Source organism: Corvus hawaiiensis, chromosome 13 (genome assembly GCF_020740725.1).
Source record: "Corvus hawaiiensis isolate bCorHaw1 chromosome 13, bCorHaw1.pri.cur, whole genome shotgun sequence".
Lineage (NCBI taxonomy): Eukaryota > Metazoa > Chordata > Aves > Passeriformes > Corvidae > Corvus > Corvus hawaiiensis.
Genome location: NC_063225.1, coordinates 16,974,902 through 17,000,969, shown reverse-complemented (window position 1 = coordinate 17,000,969; position 26,068 = coordinate 16,974,902). Strand labels below are relative to the sequence as shown.

The window sequence follows — 26,068 nt, the reverse complement described above, 5'->3', positions numbered from 1 at the left end:
GATATAATCCTTTCCATTTAGGATGTCTTGGCAGCATCAGGAAGTCTTGGCCAACAAACCACACAAAAGCTTGTAATGTTACCAAGTTCCTCCCTTTAAAATGCAATCAAAAAAAGCCAGACTTGTACCAGTACATCTTCCCTCTCTGACTCCCACTTAACCTGAAATTATTATGTATTACTTTACCCTTTCACCAGCTTACAGCAGTGGCTGATAAAGTCACCTGTTTTCAGTTGCTTGCTAAGGGTCCACTAATGGAAATTCTTTGGTGATCTGGAAGATTATCTGCACCTGTCTCCTACCAAGCTCCTTGCTGCTAGAGGGATGGACAGCATCAGCGTTCAGCAATGTACTACAGAAAAAGAAGGAATAAAAATTACTTTTCAAATCCTGAAGCTGCCCATCAACAGACCTCACAATTCAAATAAAGACACCTACATATGTAGAAACTAGCAATCAGAAGTGAGAGGAAGTATCTCTTATGAACATGACACATGATTTTAGAAGGTTTATCACTGCACTGAAGTAAATCAACACATATTACCAGGTAAGATATACAAATAGATGATAGTGTTTCCAAGAGCATGGCCTTCAGGACTCATTTCCTCAAGAGGTCTATGGGAGTTCTGCAATGGTCTTACCAAAAAGATTTTGGTCAATGATGAGCAATTCTGGAAGGCTCTCTGATCTGCTAGGGGGATAATTGCATTCTGCACCACCTGGGCATGCAGCCAAGTGACAGGGACAGGCTCTTGCAATACAGCCCCCCCCCGGGCCCCTCTGAGCAGCTACAGATCCACATCTGTCCAAACCACTGCATTTCTATACACTGGCCACCAACACAGAAAAGACTGAGAGCCAGTGTGTTAACAGTGTATCACAATTAGAGACACTGCACACGTGCAGAGTTGACACAGGGATGCACAGGAAACTGATGTGATGAAAAACAAACCACAGGAGAACAAAATTTAAAAAATGTCCTAAAATGTGCATTTTATTTATTATCATTATACAATGTTTACATACAGGTATACTTTTAAGACTGCTCAAAGAAAGTGTGAAAAAAGTGAGGCGAATACCGGTTTAAAAATTCCTCCCCTACCCCAAATCCCCACAAATAAAATACATTTTAAAACAATCTCTTCCAAATTAACGTTTTGTGCTGAATTTATTGAATCTTTCATTTCAACATGAAAAATACAATCGAATGAATACTCAAAGTGAAATGCTGACCTACACTTCTGTATTGAGTTGCAAGAATACAATTTAAAACCTTCAGAAGCTTTCACTTGTCTCCTTTGCTTACGTACCTTTGTTTTACTGAATTAGAAGGCACAGAAAGTCCGAATTCTCACAGATCAGTAAAATTCTAATAAAAATAAATTACTGTGCTGGACAACTTCTAACTTGTCTGATATCAAACAAAAGACTTCAAGTAGAAGCTTTTGTTCAAAATAGCACCATTTCCACCTGATCTCTCTTGAACATGAATCATTCTTCTCGTGTAAAAACTGTAGTTGGCACGTGAGGTGGGACACTTTCTGCCACAGCCAGGATTCTTCAAAGACTAAGCAGACCGAATTGCTGAACTCTCTACAAAGTGTAGGTAACATTTTTGTTGGGAAATGGCACATTTAAACCATAATGTAATGTAGCTTAACCCGCATATGGCTTGCCCATTTTGGTGTTTCCCTGACCCCTGCTTCATAATTTAGCAGATGTTCTTGTGACTGTGGTGAAACTAAAATAAAGACATGTTTATGGGGCTTCACGGCAAGCAGGTGTAAAAATAATAAAACAAATAGTGTGGTTGCTGCTAAGAAGGTTTTCACATGTTGTTTAACTCCAGTAAAGTTTGATCCAGCATCTGATGCATACTAAGGTTTTCTTCTTTGGCATGCGCCACTTTCTCTGTTGTGGGATTAGAAAATTAAAACATGAATAGCAGTTCTTCGGAGGTACTGATTCTCAGAACATGAAGGCATGCAATCATCATTTCTCTCAGAGGGTTTAGAAAGTTAAGAAATGTGCATGCTCATAAATACCAATGTTCCCAAATAACACAACTAGAGCACACTCCAAATTAATAAAACAAACAGCAAGTAATGCAAGTTTAGAACTGTTTACAGCTGCACTTGTTAAGAAAATGCACTGCCAACAGAGACACTATGTTCTGGAAGCTCTTTGCTTATAGGAACGTAAGTGGCTTTTTTCTTTTTTTTAAGGTAGGCAATAAAGAAAATAAGTAAGTTCTTTACAGATACACAATTAAAAGTTTCATAGAATTCAGGAACACAAAGAACAAAAAAATTAAAAACTATTATAGTTTTCAGTGAAGTGACCTTTAAGAAATTTATTTCTTCTAGAAAATAAATAGACTCAAAGTTAGTAGCTTTATGTTGCATGCACACTTTTATAGGACAATCATTTAACACACATATTTGATACAATAAATGAGCATAATGTTCTGGTGGTGCATCCTACTGGGATCCAGTAATAGTAACTTCATACTACACAAGCATACCTTTGAACTGATCGGGTATTGCCAGATGGAGAGCCCATTCTTTTTTTTTTTTTGTCAAATACAAGCCCAATTCATAGTAAGGCAAAATTATCACATCAAAGTCTCCAGACAAAACAGCTGTAAGTATCCTTTAAGTTGGTTTTGAAATACAGATATATGAATCCTGGTGAATATTTTTCTCTCATTGTGGTAAAAATCTTAGGGCCAATTCATGTTGTCAGATAAACTGAGTGCCTTTCTGCAAGGCAAGCTGTTACTTTGTGGATACTGTTAGCGAAATGCTGTAGCTCTTTACCCATGTGGAAAGAAGCTACGGCACAGCTGAAGAGCTTAGTGCTCCCCCAAAATAGGTGTGCAGACACATAATGAAAAGCCTCATCCAGAAGAAGCATTTCCATATTTTCCCAAGAGAAACTGAGGATTTCTTTCATTAATTTATCACAGAATGAACAGCTCAAAAAAAAAAAAAAAATCTAGGTTTCTTGCTTATTTCTACATTTACTGATTCATTCTTAAAGGAAATTTTAAAGAAGGTGTTTTGAAACAAGTTAACAATATAGTCACACTAAAGTTTAATCCTCATTCAATGCCAGCTTTAGTTCATTAGTTAGGCGACTGTTTTGCTCAAGTTGCTGGTAGAGTTGGTCTGTACAGGCAGCAAGCACGTTAGAAGGGAAAAAAGAGGCAGAATGAAGACAGATTAGACAGAGAAAACAGTTAAATAAGAGTTAATAAAGAAACTGGTCACATGACAGACAGTTCAGTAACATACAGAGAAACACTTTACCTCTGTTTCTAGAACTCTAGTAATTAAATAGCTACTCCAAGGAACAGTTATGGGACCATATGAAGAACTGGCTAAGAATCCTGCTGTGGGGAACAGCTGTGAGACACAAACTCGAATAGAAACGGAAGAACTGCAGCTATATTCCTAGAAGTACCAAGTCCTGCTTTAGTCTTCTGTACAGTTATGAGTGCCATTTTTCTTTGCAAACTATTTAAGGTGTGGTGAAACCTCATCTGCCAGTAGAGAGAAAGCAATTGCACCACAGCCAGCACAAGTAACAGCAGGAAAGACGCTAGTAGGCAACTACCGCCAGGTCTGACTCAGCCCATACTCCTTTCCTAGGAAATCTGATGGGTTGAAATGTTATTTTTGGTAGGAAAATATACCTGTGTTACTAGAATCAACATATTTTGATACCTTTAAAATTTCCAAGTTCTACTTCGTAAGAAAAAAGACTCACATTTGGTGAAAATGAAAAGGATGAACACCTTGCTCAAAAACAGCAAACAGAGAGGACAATTCATGTTGAAACAGAACAGCCACAGCCATGTTGTGACAGCACATTTAATGAGAGTTGTTCTGCAGAGTGAAAGAAATGTTCCACAATGGCTTTTGACTATCTTGTGTTCTCAAATTGTCCATGTTCCTCTCAAAAGCCTAACTACACTCCTGACCTCTTGATCCCAGATTATTCCCCTACAGGAAATGACTGTTTCTGATTCTTTTCCACAAGCTGCCTAACAGCTTCCACAGGAATCCTCTTCCCCTGCAGGCACTGGACACAGCAAAGGCAAAGCTGTGCAGTGAGCTGGTCTGCAGGACATGCTTGTGTGGTGAGCAACTCCTCCCAGCTTCCTCCCCAGCCCAAACTCCCACAGCCAGCTCAGTAAAGCCAGGGCACATTTCACAGCTCTGATCCTGCACCAGTAACAAGTGGATCTTGTCTCTCTCATCATGATAATGTCCCATATATGTGGAAAAAAAACATCAAAACCTTAGAGTAACTAAAATTTCACTTCGTCAGGCGAAGTGTATATAGCTGTTATTCAAAAATGAATCATGTGAACTTACACTTACCATCATCACAGAAATCTCCTCTCTGATTGAGGCAGAGATTTACAGTATTTCTCAACTTTCAAAACAACTAAATCCCCCAGTAAAGCAGGGAAAGCACTTCCCAAGTGTACAGTGAGCCCTTGATTCTGCCTGGGCTGTGCATCCATCTGCTCCACAGGCAGACCCTGGCACTGCAGGAGCCCCAGCAGCCGAGCAGTGAGTTCTGGCTCTGTGCAGAGCCAGCAAAGCTCAGCATCTGCTCAGTGGAGCCCAGAGCCAGCCCTGCACTCCCAGCAAGAAGCCTCAGGCACAGAAACAGCCAGACATGGGAGGTAGAACAGCACAACTGAGGGTGACAAGAGTGCTGAACCACACTGCAGTGGGGAACCACACCAGCTCCCTGGAGTGAAGATCAGTGCAGCAAGACCAGCCAGGAATTCTGCATGCAGCTACCTAGGGATCTGCATTGCACTGCCCATTTCTAGTACTACGTCCAGCAATCTGTCATCCTCCAGTGCAGAGCTGATCATGTATGATTGACACAAAAGGCAAAATTTTAATACTGATGTTTAAAATCACTATGTTAAAAATTGACAGGTTCCTACAATGGATTTTGCTTTTTTGTTTACTTTTCTTAAGAAACACCAGTATTGCAAGGAATTGAGTGGACAAAAAACACTGCTAAAACAATGACCCAAAACACAATAGATTAAGAAGTTGGAGTTACTGTAGCATATTTTACTCTGGCTCAGCTGACAAGTGACAGTTGACCACATTTCCCCTAACTCTTGCATTTGCGAAGTTAACCGTGTTAGCCTCAGTCATTTTAAAAATGCTCATCCCATTGTATTTGGGTAACTTTCATCTATCCCCTTCTATTTGCTTACCCTTCGCACACAGCCATTTACTGTTTGTCAGCTGAGGAGTAGTAAGTTACTGAACTTTATTACTTGAACTATCTGTGATTGCTGATACATATCCTGTATTTGGGCCTCTCCCCACAGCCATGAACATTAGGATGTGTCATAGGCTAGAAAACTGGGATATGCCAAAGTTATCCAAGGATGGCAGGCCAGGAAGGGAATGCATCCATTTGCAAGCCTTATTTGGAAAACAAGTTCTGAGGAGGGTAGAAAATCTAGTTTAGACTGCACTGCTGAATAATCTTGAAGCTGAACAAGAAAGAGACATTTACATTATTCTGCAAGTTAAAATCTACAATTCAGCTATGGTATAATGAGTTTATTTAGCTTTGGTGACTCAGGAACTTTAGCAATATATAGAGTGACAGCATCACCAGAAACCAATGCAGTTTTCACTTTAATGTGAACTGGAAAATAACTTCTTTCGCTGTGATGTAAATAAAGTTAAAATAAGGCAATCAACTCCCTAGTTTCAAATAACAATACAAAAAACCACCAGATGTCAGTATTTAATGTTTCATCCTTAATCAGACACTGACAGATCAGCTGAAACCTGAAATCCATGATGTTCCACTTTGCAGCAGAATAATTTCATTAATAGTATAATCATGAGAATTTTCTTACTCCAGTTTTGAAACATTTCTCATGAGTCTGCAATTCAAACTCACAAGTCTGAATTAAGCACAAGTGGAAAGCTACCAAAACCTCCCCAATGAAACTTCCAATCCTACCATGCCCCTCAAGAAAAATATACCGTAAAACCCCCAAAATGTTAGCAAGCAACATCTTTGCTGAATAACTGAGGTGTAAAAATGGGAAAACTTTTTTTCAAGACATTTCAAGGATTATTTTTGGGTGAAAAAAAGAATTCCGAGTTTTTGATCCTGCCTCTTTAAATCTGTCTCGAATATGTAAGTTAATGAACAAATACATTTAAATAAAGATAAGACATCTTCAGCATCAAGCCAGGAAAAGATTTCAGGCTTTAAAGTGAAAAATCTTGTTACATCAAGGATGTAACTGCTCTCTCAGCCATGCTCCCACGACCAAGTGACCCCAAGGAAGTAGTGTCCTTGCAAATTTTGTCCTAATAATAACAACTGGAAAAATTCCTATTACATCTATTTGTCATTTTATCTGCAGCAGAGTTTTAGAAAAACTAAGATAATAACTGGTCAGTTTTCACACCATCCCACACACTGCACTCACTGGCTTGGCATTGTCAACATTCAGGCAAAAGTGTTTTCAGCTGAAAAATGAAAACACCAAAAAATGAAATCCCTAATGGCAAAAAAGTGCAAATTTTATTAATAACTTCAATAATTATTTAAATAAATAAAAGGCAAAGGAATAGCAAAAGGGATACAGCTGGGATATTTATTTTACATTGAGAAATGTAGTTTCTGTACAGCAGAGCACAAACAGAGCATGTTCTGAGACAGGTGATAGAGGAAGTGTCAACTAAGCTAGAAGACAGGACAATGAACCCATGAAACATCCAAAGCTTGGAAAGATGTTTTATCCAACCCGATGAAGATGTCTTTGGAGAAGTGAAGCAAAGAAAATTATCTGCACAAAAAGAAAAAGTGAGATAAGGTAGAAAATGAAAAAAGGCGCAGTAAAGACTTCCAAAAAAGCAGCAATGGCACAGCAGAGCCCAGCATGCTGAGATGACTATGCTAGAGAAACAGCACACCATGCTGGGACTAGAATGCTACGGTCATGTCCTCATGTACCAGTAGAGTACAATTTAAAGTCTGTTTTCCACTTAGAAATATCCACAATTGAAGAAATATTGTAATCTCTGTATACAGAGGAGGAAAAAAGAAATCCATTTGCTTGATAAGCCACTGAATAAAACCACATGTTGGGAAGGAATTTAAAAACAAAAAACCAAAGCATACAAAGCAGGCAACATTAGACCTCTACTAAAATGTTGGAAGAGAGAGGGAGGAAAGTAATGAACACACATGGGGCCAAAAAAACACGAAGAAAAAAACTTTTAAAATACAGATGCACACAAAATAAATTTCAAGCTCTAAGCAAACCTTATGTCTTGCTGAAAGCATGCTTGGGCTTCCAAAACAGAATGCTGAGACCAAACATTGCACCTCCTAAGCACTTGAGAGCCACAGCTCCTCCCCTCCCCCGTGCCAGCTGCAGTGTTCATGCGAGTGAAGGGTTTGAACACGGGAAGGGGGAGGTAACACAGCTCACCTCTGTTCAGAGTCCAGTCTGTGTCAAACACCGCATGAATGAGTCACACCTTACAGCTGCTGACTCTCCTGCTTTCCTGCCACTCTTTATTTTTCTCCTTATGACTAAAGTTGGTATTACCACATTTTTGGTGTATGCAAATGAAATTAGTACTGCTATCCAGAAAATATGCAGCAGCAACCTACAATTCAATTGTCGCCTTTATGGGTTTAAGCGACAAGGTATTTTAAATCCATTTCCACGCTTGTAATTTAGTGATAACAGCTGAAATTTTCAGAGCAGCTATGGAAATTTAGATAAACACTTCCTACTGTCATTAATAGAGAACATCGCAAAACCTACATTTCTCTGAGGTTTCTGTAGGAATTTTGCCAGAGCAAAAACTTTGACAGCAGGCAAAGGAATACAATCTGAATGCAACATGTACCAAGGCAATTTTCTTTGTTAAAATGAACATGATGGGCCTGGTAGATATGTTTGAACAGAAGTGAACTGAAAGGATAAACACAGAGCTACAAACAAAGGGCAACCACAAGACTCAAGGATTGCAGACATAATGAAAGAGTAACCACAAGCTTACAAAATCACCATGAGTATTTACCAGGCTCGGCACAACACTCACCCACACTTTGCCAGGGTAAAGCAATTGTTCATGGTATTTTGCACACCTATTCTCTCTAAAGGAAAGCATCTCCCACTACACAGGGAGCATCATTTCACAAGGCCGGTACCACGCAATCAGTGAGGGCAGGGAAGCAGGAGCGGGCACAAGCTGGGAAGACATTTACATGGAAGTCATATCATTGAGAGCGTGGTCCAGCTCCTCACTGATGGCTTTGTACTTCAGTTTCTGAGCATAGAGCTCATCTAATGTTCCCGCAGGGAAGGTAGAAGTGTGCAAGGAAATGGAGCAGGATCATGGGATGGAAGGTGAAGGTGGCGGCATGGGATACCATCCAGAAGCCGTAGGAAATGGGAAGAGCGCACATAAAGAAGTGTTGTGACAGACAAAATGAGACAGAAGTTAGAGAAGAATAAAAGAAAGAAAAGAGTGAACAGTTCTATGCAACAAGTTCATTAACTGCACTGCCAGTGGAGCAACCTGTGATACACAGAAAACCAAGAAAAGAAAAAGTACAAAAGAAGCAAAAATCCATGTTTCACTGCCCTGGATTTTTGTTTTAATGCACATTAGGAAGGCACACAGGAGCTAGGCAGAAAAGATTCAAAAACGGGGCTCAAGGAGGATGTTACCATTTTCTACCACTTTTTTTTTTTAAACCACTCTGGTTTGTGTCATGTCAAACTCAGCTCCTTACAGCAATTTTTGTTCCTTCTAAACACTTATCTTTCTTCTCGGCTTCCTTCCTGAGTCAGGGATCATAAATTTTCAGCAGCTACTTAGGCATTTCATCACCTTCACGCAGAATCCAGCCCGTCACACCATGCAATTAAGCTTCTTAAAATCCTAGACTTAGTGTAATGCATCTAAATAGTGAACTCCATATAACTTCTAATTAAAAAGTCCTACTGAATTATTTTCTCCAGAGGCAGAAAGCACATTCCACTACTCTGCTGCAGCTCTGACAGATTTATCAGAACCTTACAAGCAAACCCTCTGAAGTTAAATAAGCTGTCCTTCTGACTATGTATACAATCTATTAGCTTGACCAAAACCCAACAACTGGTCTACGCCACAAAATGCCTGCCCTGACCCACACTTATCACAGTAATAAATTAGGTTAGCTTGCTACATTCCTAATTACTGTAAACATAATGCAACTCTTCATGAGCTTTTTGCTAAGATGATAATAACACTTGTCATGTGATCATTTACCCTATACATTTACATACCTCCAAATAGAAGAGCATAAAACAAAAAAATGAAAGGAGTCTTGAGAAAATGAGAGAAAAAGAAACAGGCAAGAGCAAAACACCATTCATCTGAAGCATTTAAGTTATCAATACATTTCATTTGGAAAATATTTTGTCTACTTTACTCTTTAGGCAGACCCATTTATATAAAGTGGGACAAGTCAGCCCAGTAGAACTGGGTACTGGAAAAAAAAAAAACAACAAAAACCTCCACACAAGAGAAGAATAAGAGATACGTATTTCCACAGTAAGTAGAAAAACAAACCCCCATACCTTCTAGGTCATCAATGCTCTTCTCCAGCTTGGTTACTGACCTCTCAGCAAACTCAGCACGGGTCTCAGCCTGAAGTCAGGACAAACACAGACTACTTTAGGAAACACACACAGAGTACTTAGGAATTGAGAAGAAATAATTCCAATGAGGAAAGAAATACAATGAGAGGAGGCAAATAATAAGGCTAGTATAAACTAATTTCTAGGGGAGATATTTAACATTATACTGTTTCCAAAATGTATGTCAATCCTAACAGCATCAAAGTAGTATTTATACTAAAATCAAAGGTGCATTAGAAGATATGTTGCAAAGAACAGCTCTAATTTTACCTCCTTCAGTTTGTCAGTCAGAACTTTAATCTCCTCTTCATACTTGTCCTCTTTCTGTGAGTACTGTAATTAGAAAGAGGATCACTGGTATTAGACAGGTATTCTAAATATACCAAAAAACCCCCGCATTCGAAACTCTTGTAGTAGATCATCTGTACACAAGAAATTATTATAGGTAAAACTAAATTAATTCTGCTTGCAAGGCTGTGGTAATATGGTTTATTACAAGAGTCAAACTTCCCTTGAGTTACATTCCAGTGCAATACAGCAGGAACTTTGAGAAGAAATTAGTACTACAGTTTTAATGAGGATGTCTTTTGGAGAAATTTAATGTTAGTACACAATGCCATTTTGAGGGACATTCTGTAAGTAATACTTAATCCTGTCAGAATACTCAACAGAACACGTGGCCAAATAATACTGACCTATTTGGAACTAGAAGATATGCTATGTTCCAATAGGAGCCAAATACGAACTGAGCAGTAAATCCAAATGCCTCTACTGACAACAGCCCTGCTGAAATGCTGCAAAGCAATCAGCATACAAAGAAAACCCCACAGGCCAGATGGCAACGTAAGGGACACGTTCTCACATAAGTCTCTAGCCTACCTTCTCAGCCTGAGCCTCCAGCGACTTCAGGTTGTTGGTCACAGTTTTCAACTCCTCTTCAAGCTCAGCACATTTGCTGTTATTTCGGAGGGAAGGCAGGAAAGGGGCGGATGGAAGATTCAGTCAAGCAAAAGAAACAGGAGAAAATAGGGGGAAAAGATAGAGAAAAATGAAAACAATTACAGGGCAAAAGAACGGCCTCAAAAGCAGCTGATCCATCACAGATTGAAAGCAACTCTTTGTGATGCCGAATACCATTTCAAGTGCACATTAAGAGGATGACCAGACAGAAATTTATCTACAGCTCTTGGCTTACACAGAAACATTTAAAGCTTTTACACTTGAGACAGTTCAGCTTCTTTTGGCTGCACAGGAGATCAGTTTTAAAGGCAAAAATGAATAAATAAACAAAACAAAAAAAAGAGACCAAAGAAAACCACCAAAGCAAGATGCAAAGAGAGTAAAGAGCATAGCAAGGACTTATTTGTTACTACTGAGTGAGCTAACTGGCTATGGAAGCTGAAAGACTTGGGTTGCAGTTAAACCTAAAAACTGTTTATTAGTATCAGTACCTTATCCTCTGCAGCCATTAATGCTTTCAAGGTTTGATCCATTATTCTTAACTGTTCTTCCAGCTGTCGGACTTGGCTGTTAGTGAACACATGAAATGCACAAAAGCCATTCACAAAATCAGTGTGCAGGTACAGCATGCAGTGACAAAACACGCGCACACACATAGGAACACATTTACTTCAGCACTGATCATTTATTGCAACGATTACAGTAAATGAACAAACATAGCTTTGAGCTGAACACACAGTATACTGCCAACGTTTCATGCAGTTATAGTTCTCTTCCAGCACCTCACATATGTCTCAGAGCAGTTCCACACTTACCTTTCTGATAGTTCAGCACGCTCCTCAGCGCGCTCCAGGTCACTCTCAATGATCACCAGCTTACGAGCCACCTACAAGGACAGGCAAGGGACAATCAGGGATATGATATTGCTGCACCACACATCACCTGTTTCTAGAACCTACAAAGCTGGGGGCTGGGCGTCTTTGTTTTTTGGTCAACACATGAGTTTTGATTATGTGACATCTACATTTGAGACTTAGTTATCAGACGTTTTCCAAGACCTCCCTTTCATTCACCAAAAGGCAACTGAAAACTATTTTTCTCCCTAAGAGCTTAGGGAATACTCTCAAACATTTTAGTGTGAAAATCTAAGCAGAAATCTCCTGTCACCTTGTCCCCTGAGGTATCTGGGTGCCCAGTTTTCCTTCCACAGCTGTGAAGAGTTGTGTTTGTGATCTTTTGAACTTAAAAGGCAAAGGAGAAAAACAAAATTACAGGCACAGCCTAATGGGCTTTAGAAAGAGATGACCTGCACTCAAGAACTGACCTCTTCATACTTGCGGTCAGCCTCTTCAGCAATGTGCTTAGCCTCTTTAAGCTGGATCTCCTGGATTTCCATCTTCTCTTCATCCTTCTGGGCTCTATTCTCAATGACCTTCATTCCTCTGAAAAACGTGAAAAACAGGAAATGCAAGGTTCAGGGCTTGCCAGTTTTATCTCCAGCCCTACTACTCATGGTATGTGACTTTCAGACAATTGTATTCAGGTGAATGGAGCACATCAGACAGTTGAGTCTTCACCCCATAGATTAGTCCTGAGCATTCACATTTCAGAAGTTCAAGGAACAAAACACATGTCAGGAAGGAAGAAAAAGTGTGATTGGTTAACTCTTACTGTAGTTCAGCTGTAGTATTCTTTTTCATTTTAAATTGGAGGAAAAACTCATCTTACAGAAAGGTAAATTAAGGGTATCACTTATAAAGACCTAATAAGGAGACTGAAAACATCTGTGCTTTTATATTCATCAACAGCATGTTACAACCCTTGCAGGACTGACAAGAATCATGTTTATGGGCCAGACTCCCCTGGGTTTTACCATGTCAGAGCCCTAGAAGCTCTCTGTGCTCTGCATAAGCAAAATTTAACTCCTTCATAACAAGAAACACTGTGCGTTGCACACATCTGATCCAAAATTATCTTAAATGTTTCAAAACACACTGTGAGTCTCTGGCACATTTCTTTTCAATAGACTGCATCCTTAGTAACCTAGAAATACACATGCAGAATGTGTGGGTTTCTTTCACAATTAAAGGTACTATCACAGATATGTTACAACTGTGTTACAGTATTACAACTGGAGAAGAGAGAAGATCTTCCAACGTCACAAATCTTGAGTTCCTAACTTACATTACAGACTTCTGGAGGTCTGAAGGAATTATCAGTCTCTTTCCTTCGCTCACCTTTATGTACCAATCTTGCCAACAGGAGAACCAAAGCCTCTTCCAGCACTTTCCTATTCTCCAGGTGAGATTTTCTACCCACAATGAAAGCAAGAATCATCCAACAGCACAAGAGTATCACAAGAAGTTGTCACCCAATGAGAGAAGTCTGGGCTGGGCCAAGTAGTTTTCCCAGGATGTGACATGATACATCAAAAGACCTACCACACTCAAATCTCGTCTTCACAACGAAGAATAATCCAAGCCCAGATATTTTAAGACATTTCTACAGACAAGCTGTAACTGAAGTCCATGTAGGCAAAAGAAGAGCAGATTACACACATTCAGAGACCTAGGAGTGGTTTAATTTATTTCCCTAACCCACACCCTGGCAATTATGATCTTTGTCATAAGGGTAACAATCCATTCAGGCGTGGCCCCACCCACCTTTCGCTCTCATCTGCAGCCTTCTCAGCCTCCTCCAGCTTCTGCAGGGCAGTAGCCAAGCGCTCCTGAGCCCGATCCAACTCTTCCTCAACCAGCTGGATGCGTCTGTTCAGAGAAGCTACTTCACTCTCAGCCTAAGCACAGGAAGAACAGAAATTAATTCATAGTAAGGCACACATCTTCCCTTGTAAAAGGTTATCCCATTACCTGCTAGTGCCATTTAACAGCACTTCTGTAATTTCTGACTTCATCCACTAAAAGTGCATCATTGATGTACATCATTGAATTGTGAGGTTATTGCTTAACAGAGGAAAAAAAGTGATTAATGCTTCCTTTCAATGAAGCACATCAAGGACTGTACAGTTTGTACTAGAAAGAGCTGCATAGGAAGAATTATGCACCTTTACCCAAATATTTTCTGTTATTGTATTTGCAGACATTAATTACACACCTCGCCTTTTTTAAATCAAATCAACACAAACTAATTACTCAATTCTTCTGTTACCCTAATTCCTTTATTTATGACCTTTCACCATATTTTGTAATATTTGTCCCAACACTTCCTTGAGTTCCATAAGAAGGATTCAGTGTAAACATGTAAAAACACACCTGGATCAGCATTTGCAATGAGACAGCTGACACAGAGAGAGTATGAGAACATTTAAGAAGTGCCCGAATACCCAGAAGTTTTGTTTACAGGCAAGCTGCTCAAGAGTTGACAAAAAAGGTACCAGCAAGGGCCCTGGTACAGGCAGCAATCCCTTAAAACATCTTTTTTTTTTTTCTTCCTCCAATAGTTCCATCCTCACTCTTCCCCTAAATTTGCCTTTCCTGAATTACCTGTTTACTTAACCTTCTGTATAACACTTGCAACTCATCTGCCTCTTATCATTTCAAGCTCTTACTTCTGACCATCTCAAATCTACACTTGCTTAAGTTGCAGAGTAAGTTCTGAAACGGCCTTCTTGTGGTAACCTCATTATGAAACTTTCTTTCAAAACTATATTAAGCACGAAGTATATACAAAAGGGTAACTACTCTAAAAAGTTATGAATAACAGAATAGAGAATAACACCTAAATAGTGCTAACACTAACATATACGATATGTATTTGCTATGTGTGAGGAAGTACACATCTGAATTTCCTACAATGCCTAGTTGAGGGGGGAACCAATCTTCTGGCAAAAGCAGATACCAAAAGTATCAGTTTGGTATTTTTTCTTTTCTAACCAGGGGTAGTTGGATACAGCCGTCCACAGCAAAGATTTTGCAGTACATAACACAAGAAAAAAAAAACTCACAGGCCAGACAAGTAAAACAACCTTTGACATGAAAGTAACGATGTCCTCCAGAAGGACTGAAAGCAACACATAAACAGGTAAGCAATTGTATCTTTGAACATTAATATGCATTGGCAGTGAACATAAGAGACCCAGAAGGAGAAGAGACTTCATCCTTAGAGATCCACATTAATCCAAATATAAAATATTTAGCTATGTAATCATGCAGTAGTATTCCAAACCTGTGTTTTTGGACTTCTGGCTTTAAAACAGTAAGAATTTGAACTTCCAGATTTAAGAAAGAAAATAACCTTTCATAAAGGCTACCCTAGGGAAATTTGTAATGTTACAAGTTAATTATTATCATGTCAAGACTCCTTGTCATGATAAGAGCTTAAAATGTGCTTCAAAAACACAGGGTGACTAAAGTTCAACTTTTCACTTCCTGCTCCAGTAACTCACTAAGGATTTACCAACCAGCCTTATATGGCCCCAGTTATTCTTCTGCAGAGCAGGACTTCTCTCCTTATATGGCAAGGAAGGAAAAAACCCCAGTGACATTAGGCACTCCCACTGCTACCATGCAAACATAACCTGCATCTCTGCCGTAGCACTTATACACCACATATTTTGACAATGAGCGATGACATGGATAAGTTACCATTGGGTGTTAATTATTACTATTATAAGGGAGATTGTGTTTTTCAGAAGAAGGAAGAAAAATGCATTTTGAAAACATAATGACCAACAGCCCCTTAAAATGTACATACTCAAAACAGAAGATTCTTTTTTAAGGGAATGGCTGCTAATCACAGCCTTGAAACTTTTAGCAATCTGGTTTAACAATCAAAAGCTAGAGGCTGTGCTACTTTTTGGCCACAGCTGTAGTTTTTTCATTGTTTGTGTATCTGTACCTTGCACAGGAAGAAAAAAAAACCTCACATAACAGCTCTAGCTGGTCACATGCTATACATGTAAGGCATTACACTGAGGGAAGAGGCAGATTCACACAGCTTGCTTGCTGTAGTGCTCTCAAAGCCTCCCTCCTCAAGCATGCAGAAATACAGCTGCAACATCTGTAGCCAGCACTGTAGAAAAAGCACACGTCTACATGTGCCTGGGAGTCCAGTTTTCAGCCTTTATTCACCCCAGCACTGACCCCTCCACACAAAAACTTAAATAACATGTAAACGTACTCTGCACAATTCTACATCATCCACATAAACCAACTCCAGGGAAGAGACAAACATTAACCTTAGGGGTCCTAAGCCTTATTGCAATGTAGCTGAGCTCTTAAGGGAAGACTTCACCAGAAAGCTGTAATCACTCCTCCAGCACTATTCCTTCTGCCACAAAAGGTAACAGCAAAACTTCCCGTTTCAATAGAAATTCCTCAGTACGTTGTTCAGAATAACGCATGTTACTGGAAATAGGAACATCGGTGTCCTTTACTCCACAAAGCTTAGAAAACAAGTTTTTAAAAAACAGAAACCCTTATGAAATAAGTTAATGACTTAGATCATTCACTGAAAAAAATGGATATGCCGAGTGATCTGCAAGAATGCAGCAGTTACACAAGCACAAGTAGCCATATTTTGCTCCATAAGGAAGATGACCTGCAGGTAATCAGGAGGCTCTTCCTTTGAACTTACTGCCCAGAATGTGCAGAAAGGTCCATATTATAAGGAAATCAAATAATTGCTATTTTTTCTATTGTAATAAACTACACAGGAAATTTGTTATTTTGCTTCGCTTTTATACAACCACTGAAGACACTAAAACTGCCTCAAAGAATACTACATTTTATAGCAGGAAACATTAAGTTACAACTGCTGGAACTCCCAAAGGTCGGTGGTAAGACAAACAGCCCTATCAGGTTTTTTTTATTGTGATTGCTGCCCGTAATTACATCTCTCTGCTACGTAAGCCTATGCTGCTCACAATTGATCTTGCCTCTGCCTAAAACCAAGCCTACTGTTCCTTTCCCCTCTTGGCGAGCAGCTTTGATGAACAAAACACGCTACAGATGTACAGCGTCTGGGGCTGTACGCTTACACTGCTGGGGGGGTTGTCAGGTACTACGGCCCATCTCAGGTTCAGTCTTACGAACTTCCCAAGAGTCGCCATGCTGACTACCCACAGATGAACTCGTCTGGTTGGGATGAGAGAACTAGGACTTGTGGAGGGAAAAACCCCATAAAACCTTGCTCACAGCCTAATACAAAACATGTAATCTCAAACACCTCGCCTAAGTCCAACCTCATTCCAGCTCGGGGTTTTGCTGTTGGCCAGCACACGTAGTGCAGTCTCCCTGCGCACTGCACCTGGGCCCGCCCCACGCAGCACTCGGGTTACCGAGCCGGGGAGTGCAACACTGCGGGTCGACCCCGCGGCCAGACCGGCAGGTAACAACCTTCTTGTCCGACACGGCGGCGAAGGAAGCGGCCGCTCGCCCCATCGGCCGGGGAAGAACACGAGGGAGCCGCGGCCCGGGACCCGCGCCCAGCGCCCCCAACCCCCGGGCCGTGGGCCCAAGCCGGGCCAAGGGGCGGCCCTACCTCCTCCCGCAGCGCCCGCTCCTGGTCCACCTCCCGCTGCAGCCGTCCCGCCCGCTCCTCGGCGGCATCCGCCTGCTCCTGCAGGCTGCGGATCTTCCTGCGCACGGCCTCGAGCGAGCTCATCGCCGCCATGCCCGCGCCTCGCCCTGCCCGCGCCGCCGCCCTCCGCCCGCCGCAGCCCCGGAAGTACCCCCACGCCGCAGAGCTCCGGGGCGGGGCTGCCGGCACCGGGCTGGGAGCGGGGCGGGCACGGAGGACGGTCCAGCCGTCCTGGGGATGGGCTGGTCCTGACCCGGTCATGGCAGGGAATGGGCCCCTCCTGACCGGGGATGGGCCGGTCCGGCCGGAGCTGGGCCGCCCCTGGCCGGGGATGGGCCGGTCCGGCCGGGGATGGCCAGGTCCGGCCGGGGATAGGCCGCTCCTGACCGGGGCTGGGCCGCTCCTACCGGCAGCACGGCCGTGGCCGGTGGATGGACCGGGGCAGCAGTGCCGCCTGGCGGCACACCGCGCGGGGTCCCGCGGGCCGGGCCGGGCCTGACCCGGGGTCAAGACCCACCTTTCCTCCCGCAAACCGCCCCCGTATGAGCGTCATAAAATGACACCAACCAACCCGCCAGATGCTGCTGCACCCAGCCTGGCTCCTGAGACACGGGGAGGGGAGAGGGGGCTGCAGCTGCCCACGCCCAGGTGGGGTGGCTCCGCGGATGTGCCTGGCTTTTGGGAGATGAGTCACACCGGACAGGTAAGATTTCCACATCCCAGTGTAAGGCGAGTCCATCCCAGCGAGCCGACACTCCCTTCCTGCCCGTGCCCTTTTCCTAAGTCTTGGAACTATCCAAACCAATAAGGCAAATACTGGGTCAACTGCAATGCCCCAAAGATACTCTGCACTGCCAAAAAAGAAATATGTCCCTAAAATGTCAGACATATTCCATGCCTACAAATAAATATGGCATTTACCTCGATGAAAACAAGCCAGACACTCTCCCACCCTCCACCTGAGGGAAGACTGCAAATAAAATTGCCCTCAACTAGCTTCCAAATGCTGTTTTCCAGCAGGGGAAGATGGCATGGGGATCAGTTAGGAAGATCCTTAGTTTCAGAATGGGAGTCTAGTAGCATTTCTCCTGCCTTCATCCTAGGCAAGCTATTTCCAAATAGTCTGCATACTTTTCCATATAAGGAATATCTCCCCTGGATCTATATGCAGTTCCTTTGAAAAAGCTAACTAAACGTCTTGCTAGGAAGCTGCCATGCACAGAGCAGACATCTGATCCACATTATACACGGGACCCTCTCCCCTGTTCCTTCACACACTTCTGTTTGTTAAGTTCTTGGGTTCTCTTTCAAAGCTATATAACTTAATTGCCATACTAAAGCTAAACCTTTTTTTTATCCTTTCTTCCTTTTAAAAGTAAAATAAGATAGAAGCATGTTGTCTTTCATGCAAAGTTGTTGTTTGTAACATTTCCCTTTCTGAAACTATCCTTCCTCCCCCTGAAATACTTTGCTTGCTTCGTGGCAACTCCTTTTCATTATGGCTTTGAGGTTGGCTTTTAAAGCTGAGCTACAAGGAAAAGGAGGGTCATTGCTTTGGAAATACTGTAGTTTCACCAAATCCTGTAATTCAGACCTGAGATTTACTCAGGGAGAATTGCATTGTCCAAGAGCAGTGATAGAGACCAGGACCTTAACAGACAACATACTCTTACGGCTCCATGCATACAATCCATTAAATGCATGTCAGGGATAGACAGGTGGGTGGGATGAGGGCCTGGGAGAGGCACAAGCTCTTGCCTTATTACCATATAAAGTGCTGAGCTATATATATCTCCCAGCTTGCTTCCAGGATCCCTGTCCTCTAAATGGCAAAACTAGCAAGTATCATCTTCCAGGTAATTTTCTGTCACACAATACTGAACTTTTCTTTGACAAGTGAAGCAGTTCCACTGGTTTCCAAGGGAAAAAAAGTAGGAGAGGACCTTTTATCTCAGCGACCAGTGAGCCAAACTAGTATCTAGCAGCAGTTCTAACACATGCATACCTAGGAACAGCTCTCTTGAAGACAGAACTAGCAGCCCTTGCTCTTCTGGATCTCCCTCTTCTGCACTTACTTGCTATTAACTCTCTGATTCTGTTTCACTATCAAGACAGTGTTCTTCCAGCCTGAGCTGTTTCACCCATCACCTGAACAGATGAATCACCAGTTCTTTGCTTTTGTGTCTAGAGTGACAAGTACACATGAAAAGCACATGTCAAGTGAGCAGAAACCCAATCAAACGCCTCTGATAGTGTGCAAACCTCATGCAGGGAGGCAAGTGCTGTTTCCCACCTCCCTGCCCAGGAGGTGCCTGGACCCTGCCATCACCAAACTTTGGAGTGCTGCTGGGTAGGAGTCCAGGCTGTCCTGAGCAGAGCAAGAGTGTGGTTTCTCTGTTGGGCTTGTGGTGAAAGGGATGGGGGTAACTTACATCTGTGGCCTTTTTGTCAGCCAGTTCCAACTTTTCCTGTGCATCTTTAAGGGACTCCGAGTATTTGTCCAGCTCATCCTCAGTGGCCTTCAGCTTCTTTTGTAGAGCCACCAGCTCGTCCTCCAGCTGTGATATGGGTGGAAAGTGGTGCAGAGGGGAGGGCGGGCAGGAAAAGGTGCAGCAGGCAGCGTGATCGTGCAAACAGAGAGGTGCAAGTGCAGAAGAGACAGAAAAGGACAGACGGACAGAGAGAGAAAGAAGGAGAGACAGTTAGATCCTCTTTGCTTGCAGCAAGGGCACGATACCTTGGCAGCATTCTCCTCTGCGGAGAGGAGGCTGTCCTCAGACTTGTGCAGCTCTTCCAGCACTTGGTCCCTTGAATCCTCCGTCACACGCAATTGCTTTTCCAATTGCACAATGTCATCCTCTAACTACGTGCACAAGAGGAAATATAACACACAAATATGTTTCTCCCTGGGCTTAGAAAAGTGGGAAATTAATTCATAAATCACTCTCTCTTCCTTCCTCCCTCCTTCAGATCTCCCAGAAACGAGCAAACAATGTGTTCCCCTCCCCGAATCGAATAAAGCCCCAGGTGTAAAGGAGGGGGGTTGGAGAAGGATAAAAAAAGAGGACAGGAGTCTGGAGAAGGGCGGGGGGGGGGGGGGGCGGCTGGAATCGGACAAGTCTGCTGAGTGATGCTGGAGTGGGGAACACAGCTTTAACTGTCCTTTGCCAAATCGCAGCACATCTGTCCAGTGCTAACTAGGTGTTCCAGGCAGCCTCTCTAAGCCGTGCTCCTATGACAAAGGCAGAGGCCACGAGGCTGTCCCAGGGCCCTGCTCCCCAGCTGGAATGTGGGGACGGGGGAAGGACCTCCTGCCGCGCCCCCGGGAACCTCCAGCCGGCGGCTGCCAGGCTGAAGCTCTGCCTTAGGGAAAGTTCAACCAGTTCGGCAGGGCGCAGGGGTGGAATACAAGGTACGGCGAGGGGGGGGGAAGAAGAGGGAAGGGGGGGGGGGGGAAAAAAAGAGATGAGTCGTCTGGAAAGACTTGCGCCCCGGCGCTGGCTGCGCCCGGGCCCTCGGTGCAGACCTGCTTGCTTCTCTCCTCCGCTGCCTTCTTGTCCGCTTCGGCTTGCTCGGCTCTGTCCAAGGCGTTCTCCTTGTCCAGCTTCAGCATCTGCATCTTCTTCTTGATGGCATCCATGGTGGCGGTGGGCTAGGGCGCGTCCCCGCGCGAACTGCTCCCGAAAGAAAAACTTGAAAAGCTGCGGGACAGCCCCGAGTCCGGACGCAGGCGCGGCCCCCGGGGGAGCGGAGCGGAGCTGCCGGGCAGCGGGGTTGATCCGTGCGGGACGGGGCGCCGGCCGAGTGCAAGCGGCGGGCAGGGAGCGCCTCACAGATATGTACTTTCCCAGGGGGCTGACTGCATTCCTCAAGACATCCAATACTTTTTTGGAAAGGGCTTTTTTTTTGCCCTTCCTCCCTCCTCCTTTCGTCCCTACCCCTTTCCCTCTCTTACTGCCCCCCGGGTTTTTTTGGGAGGCACAGCCTTCCCATTCGCTGCCGCCTGCCATTTGACCGTAGATATGACTATATATGGGATGCGATGGGCGAGGTAAGGCGGGGGAGCAATTTGTTCCCATTTCCAAATAGGCAGGACGGGACATTTCGCTGCTACTCCTGGGAGAAAAAAAAAAACCAGCAAGCGAGAGCGCGGGGAGCGGAGGAGACGGGCGCGAAGGCTGCTCGTAGCGGGCAGGGCGTCTGGGTGACACCAGCCCCATGCAGGAGTCGTCCCCTCCCGTGGAAATCAATCTGTTCTACAGCAAGAGGGTGGCAGAGCCGATCGCACCAGGCGGCAGGGGAACGCGGGGCTGCGGGGCACGGGGCCTGCAGGACGGGCAGTAAGGGGTTAACCGCATGGAATGAAAGCGTTCGGAGACCTTTCCCCGGCAGCCGGAGGAGGAGAGGAGGAGGAGGCACCTCTACTCAACAGCCAGGCTGCAGAAAAAGAGGGCGGTGGGGCGCTGGGCCGGCCCGCGCAGCGCCGAGCACGAAGCCCAGACTTTGCGGCGAAACCCGGGCAGGGCTGAAGGCAGGGCTGAAGGCAGGGCTGAAGGCAGGGCTGAGGGCAGGGCTGAGGGCAGGGCTGAGGGCAGGGCTTCCGCCGGGACCCACACCGTGGGGAAGGGGTTGAGGCGCGACCCTGACGCCCAGGGCAGTGCCGGGACAGAGCAGAGGTGCCAGCGGCTGCCAGCGCTTCCCAAGTGCACCGCTCTCCTCTGCAGTACCTGGCCAGGGCTCCTGGCCCTGAAGGGAGACGTGCCTCGGTACCGCACATTCAAGGGCGCAAAGAGCGAACTGAAAAGGCGGACGAGACCTACTGCGCCCCTCAGCCGGGAGAGTGGTGGGGCCATGCCCTGCCGGGGGTACCCAGAACTTCGAGGGATGGAGCCCAGGAAAAGCTGGGGCAGGGAAACTAGCTGCAGAGGTGACTTGCACCCTTCGTAATGCCAACGAGGGAGAGCAGCAGATAGACAATTAACAAAATAACATATAATTAAGTGGAGACCTATTTAATTCACTTCTGGCGGGTCTCTCACAGTCTCATCAGCAGAGTGAGCAAGACATAACACGTTTCTTGCTCAGGACGCACGCTCCCTTGTACAGTGTAGAAAGTACAGGGATGTGCATGAGTCCCACAGGATGTGGGGTTGCACAAAGAGAAAATTAGGCAGCCTCTTTGTCTGCACTCAGTACTTGTAGCAGAAAATTCCTCCATGGTGCTGTCACTGGACCAGCTGAACTGATGTTACTTTGCAGGAGGAGGGAATGTCCTACAGCTTCTGGCCCATGGTACTTGCCAGGGCAGTAAGGGCTGGATTTGCAGGCCTTGGAGGCCAGCTCCTAGAGAGCTTTAACAAGCTGCACCATGAAACTTCAGCTGTACAAGATAGCAAAGCCCCCTGATGAGGGTTCAGACCAACAGTTACCTTCCCCAGGTCCTCAGAAAGGCCATACTCTGAATCACATATGAACTATACAAAGTTCAGAGAGGCTCACAACTAGGCACAGGGATTCATGTGTACTGCTCCTAGAGAGCAGAAGTCCACTGTCAAAGTAACTTCTTTCCTTATGCCTACTTAAAGAAAAGATGATTTCTTACTGCAGTCCTTTCTCACTGCATTGGTTTAATAACCAAACAACTACAATAATAACAGTAAAAATTATTGAGTAAAACATTGCACTGCCACAGAATATTGTAAAACACAATACAAGAGAGTATTGAAAATGTCTGCAGATTTAGTTGCAACCAACTCTGAAATGCAGTTTTTCTCTTTGCACTTATCATGATTTTACACTATAGTCAATTAGAACAGATTAGGACCTTTCTGAGGTAAGTATAGTGAATATTTAAAAGATACCTAGTGACACATTATTCAACAACCTGACTTGCATTGTTAAATATATCAGTATGTTTTGACCCTAGTTTAGGAGAACTTATTCCTCTGCCACAAAAGATGCCTTAAAAAACGTAGAGTATCACGGCTGGGAATTCACTGAGGTAGCTCTTCTCACTCTGGGGAAAGCAAATGTCTTGTGAAATTAAACAAACAGTTTAATGGCTAATTTGGGAGTGGTGCTGATAGGCTCTTAAAAGGATGCCTGTGCAGCTCCATTTTTCTAAAAGAATGTTAGCCATGACATGGGAGCCTCTAGGATACAAGAGAAAGTATGAGATACGGGCAGAAGGAAAGGAACTTGAAGTTTTTTTAAAAAAACACCTGAAGTATCCTATCACCTCCACAGAAAAAAAAATCTTGAGGTTCTACTTACATGAAAATGTCCAGTTAATAAGCTTTGTTTATAGCAAGATGATCTGTATCCATGGGGCTGAACTGGCTGATGGTGATTTAATTTTTCTTTTCCTCCTGGAGAGAGCATGAAAAGTACAGACATGTATTAACATGCTTGCTATACCTTTCATTAACAATTGCAATTACTTGGAAATTTCTGTTCCAGCTGGCTAAGAAAGGTAGGCTTAGAAATGAAATAGCTTGCATAGTCTCTCCCTCTTTAATTGATATGTGAAGACAGATTGTATACAAATTATATTTTGAATTGATATTGAAGAGAGAAGGCAGCACAAACTTTGTTTTTCTGACATAATACCAATTCTCTAATGTTACTTGTTACCTTTTCTTTTTCACAGAGGCTAATCTCATCTCACCGACAAATGGTGCAAGAACTGCCTAGCAGCAGTTTCACTTTCTTCTGGGGAGTACCTACTGAACTCATTTTGAATTCTGTTAATTTAATTGGGCTCTTTAGAAAATCAAGACAGCCAACTCAAAGCACCAGGAAAGGATACCTGGTTTTGAAATTCACAACTCCTCCTGTGAGCATGTGATGCCACACTTCAGGCTTACTGACAATACAGTACAGTTTCCCAGAGTAAGGCTGGAACCTGTTTACAGAATGATGTTTCTGTCATGTCACCTAGCCCTTGACACAGGCAGAAATTTGCCTTGAGGAGGATCTGCTCTTTGGGCATAGATTGGGTTGGTCATAGAGGGTTGGTTCTGGTAACAAACAAAAGGGTAGGGGGACATAATCACTTGGAAAAACTTCGAACATGCCCTTGGAGTTGCTTTTCCTACTTCTTCTTCTCCTAGATCTCTTTTTGGTGGTTTTTTTTTGTTTTGGTTTTGGGGTTTTTTTTAAGGAATATACAGGAAATGACACCTAAACAACTGGTTCTGCCAGTTGTATAAAACATCCCTCCTAAAAGACGATTAAGGATTCAAATTAGGTAAGTCGGAGTGAACTCATAGGCTTGTATGTGTCATTTGAAAAGTGGAGTGTTCCCTCACAGGAAGGCAAATATAAATGAAAGACAAACCAGTTTCTCAAAGGTCTCTGGGATCTCTGCTGCCCTTGTAAAAAAGGAATGTTCCTTTTGGACAAAGGGAGCCAGCAACATAAGTGTAGGATCTTATCGAAAAATAGGAAACTGAAAACATCTGTATTCACCTAGAAAAACAAATAATACTGATGAAATCAGGCAGGTTTTACTAATAGGTCAGTGTATTTTATCCTGTAAGGATCTCCAAGAGCTTTGCACTGAAGAAATTAAGGGACAATATTTCTAAAAGAAGCATAAAAATAGCAAATTTTCCCTGGGGAAATTGGTCATCTATGCTCCAGCCATAAGGCAAGAGAAGGCCCTAAAATAGAAGGCAGGAATCCTGATGGCCAGTTCTCTGCACAGCTCAGTAGGCAGCAAATGAGTACAGAAATACTCCAGAACATGCCACTCATGCTTAACACATGCTGTAACCCTGTAAAAGGTTTTCTGTAACATTTCCTAGATAATGGTGGAGATCAGATGAGCTTTGCAGTTAAGAACTATGGGATGATTTGTTGGAAAATGAAGCTTTAAATTATTTTAATAATTTTCCTCTTGAGAACTAATGTTCCTGTTTGGTTTGTCATTCAAGAAATTAGTGAACTCCTTAAGGATAAAAGTATTTATAGCACAGTCTTCTGCACCTGCCCTGATCTATAATCTGAGGGTCTACTCAGATACCTCACCAAATCCTAAGAAGCTCATGACCTAACTCATGACCTAAGATCTTAAAATAGCTCTGAGAAGATCTTTATTTTTTCCCCAAGACTCCTTTCACTCTAATTGCACTACTGTTATTCACTAGATTTCAGCTGAGCAAACATGTCTCCCAAGTTTCTGTATTGTGCTTCCTTTTAAAATCAGATTTGCTTTAGCTAGTAGTTATGAATTACTAATGTCATTCTCTGAAAAAAATAAACAAAAAAACAAGTAACAGAAAGACAAAACCCAAAGGTCACTCTTGGTAAGATGTCTTCCTACATCCTTCTCTTTAGAGCTTCAGAGAGTTTCAGACCAAAAAAAGATTAATAGATCATTTAAAACTGTTTATCTGTATTTATATATTGTTGGATTTATATCCCATTCAGTGAAGTCTCATGTCACTCACTTAAATCTGACTACAGTAATCTTCTATTTTTAAAAAGTGTTTAAAAAAATAGTCTTGAAAAACAATACCCATTCCACTTTGATTTTGAGTATGGTATTGTGCAAGAGAAAAGAAGAACAGTGAAGAGGATGAGTAACAGAAAAGGGCAATTAATATGCAATGAGGGTGGGAAAAAAAGAAATACTAAAATCACTGTACCCAAACACCAAACTGAAAAGAACTGTGAATCAACAAATATAAAAAGAAGCAACTCCCCTGGTGAGAGTCCAGTCATGACCTTACAGTGGTGCAGAAACTGCACTAAATTTTGTGATCTCCTCTGGTTTACACTATGCCAAATGATATCAGACCCAGTTCTAATGAATGCAAATTGAGAAAAAGTTGTGGACAACAAGAAGGC

The 26,068-nt window shown here is 43.1% G+C and overlaps 1 protein-coding gene and 1 long non-coding RNA gene across 21 annotated transcripts in view; both read right to left on the bottom strand.

Annotated features, from left to right (window-relative positions):
* Positions 1–967: 967 nt before the first annotated feature.
* On the bottom strand, positions 968–21,100 carry TPM1 (tropomyosin 1). 20 transcript variants are annotated; one of them, XM_048317339.1, is made up of 10 exons: positions 20,742–21,088; positions 19,953–20,078; positions 19,648–19,773; positions 13,339–13,472; positions 12,000–12,117; positions 11,491–11,561; positions 10,595–10,670; positions 9,986–10,048; positions 9,656–9,725; positions 968–1,911 (listed from the first exon to the last, which is right to left on the bottom strand). In XM_048317339.1, exons 1-10 carry the CDS (start codon positions 20,853–20,855, stop codon positions 1,829–1,831), a joined length of 981 nt encoding a protein of 326 aa, XP_048173296.1. In that variant the 5' UTR covers positions 20,856–21,088; the 3' UTR covers positions 968–1,828. The 20 variants fall into 20 exon arrangements, with proteins under 20 accessions (XP_048173296.1, XP_048173292.1, XP_048173293.1 ...); XM_048317335.1 differs by lacking the exons at positions 10,595–10,670; positions 19,648–19,773 and adding an exon at positions 11,167–11,242 and having other exon boundaries at positions 20,742–21,087; XM_048317336.1 differs by lacking the exons at positions 10,595–10,670; positions 19,953–20,078 and adding an exon at positions 11,167–11,242 and having other exon boundaries at positions 20,742–21,087.
* A 2,384-nt stretch (positions 21,101–23,484) lies between these two features.
* The window catches only part of LOC125332469, a 42,293-nt gene continuing 39,709 nt past the window's right edge, over positions 23,485–26,068 (bottom strand). Inside the window, exon 5 of the long non-coding RNA XR_007206504.1 lies at positions 23,485–23,583. This is a non-coding gene — a long non-coding RNA (uncharacterized LOC125332469). The remainder of the gene's footprint in view (positions 23,584–26,068) is intronic.

Excerpts from the sequence above, each read along its gene's own strand:
- TPM1 (XM_048317322.1), bottom strand. The coding sequence starts at position 20,855 with ATGGATGCCATCAAGAAGAAGATGCAGATGCTGAAGCTGGACAAGGAG. Across the intron at positions 11,562-11,999 it reads CTGACCGCAAGTATGAAGAG|GTGGCTCGTAAGCTGGTGAT; the intron begins GTCAGTTCTTGA and ends CTGTCCTTGTAG. Across the intron at positions 9,726-9,985 it reads TGACTGACAAACTGAAGGAG|GCTGAGACCCGTGCTGAGTT; the intron begins GTAAAATTAGAG and ends TCCTGACTTCAG.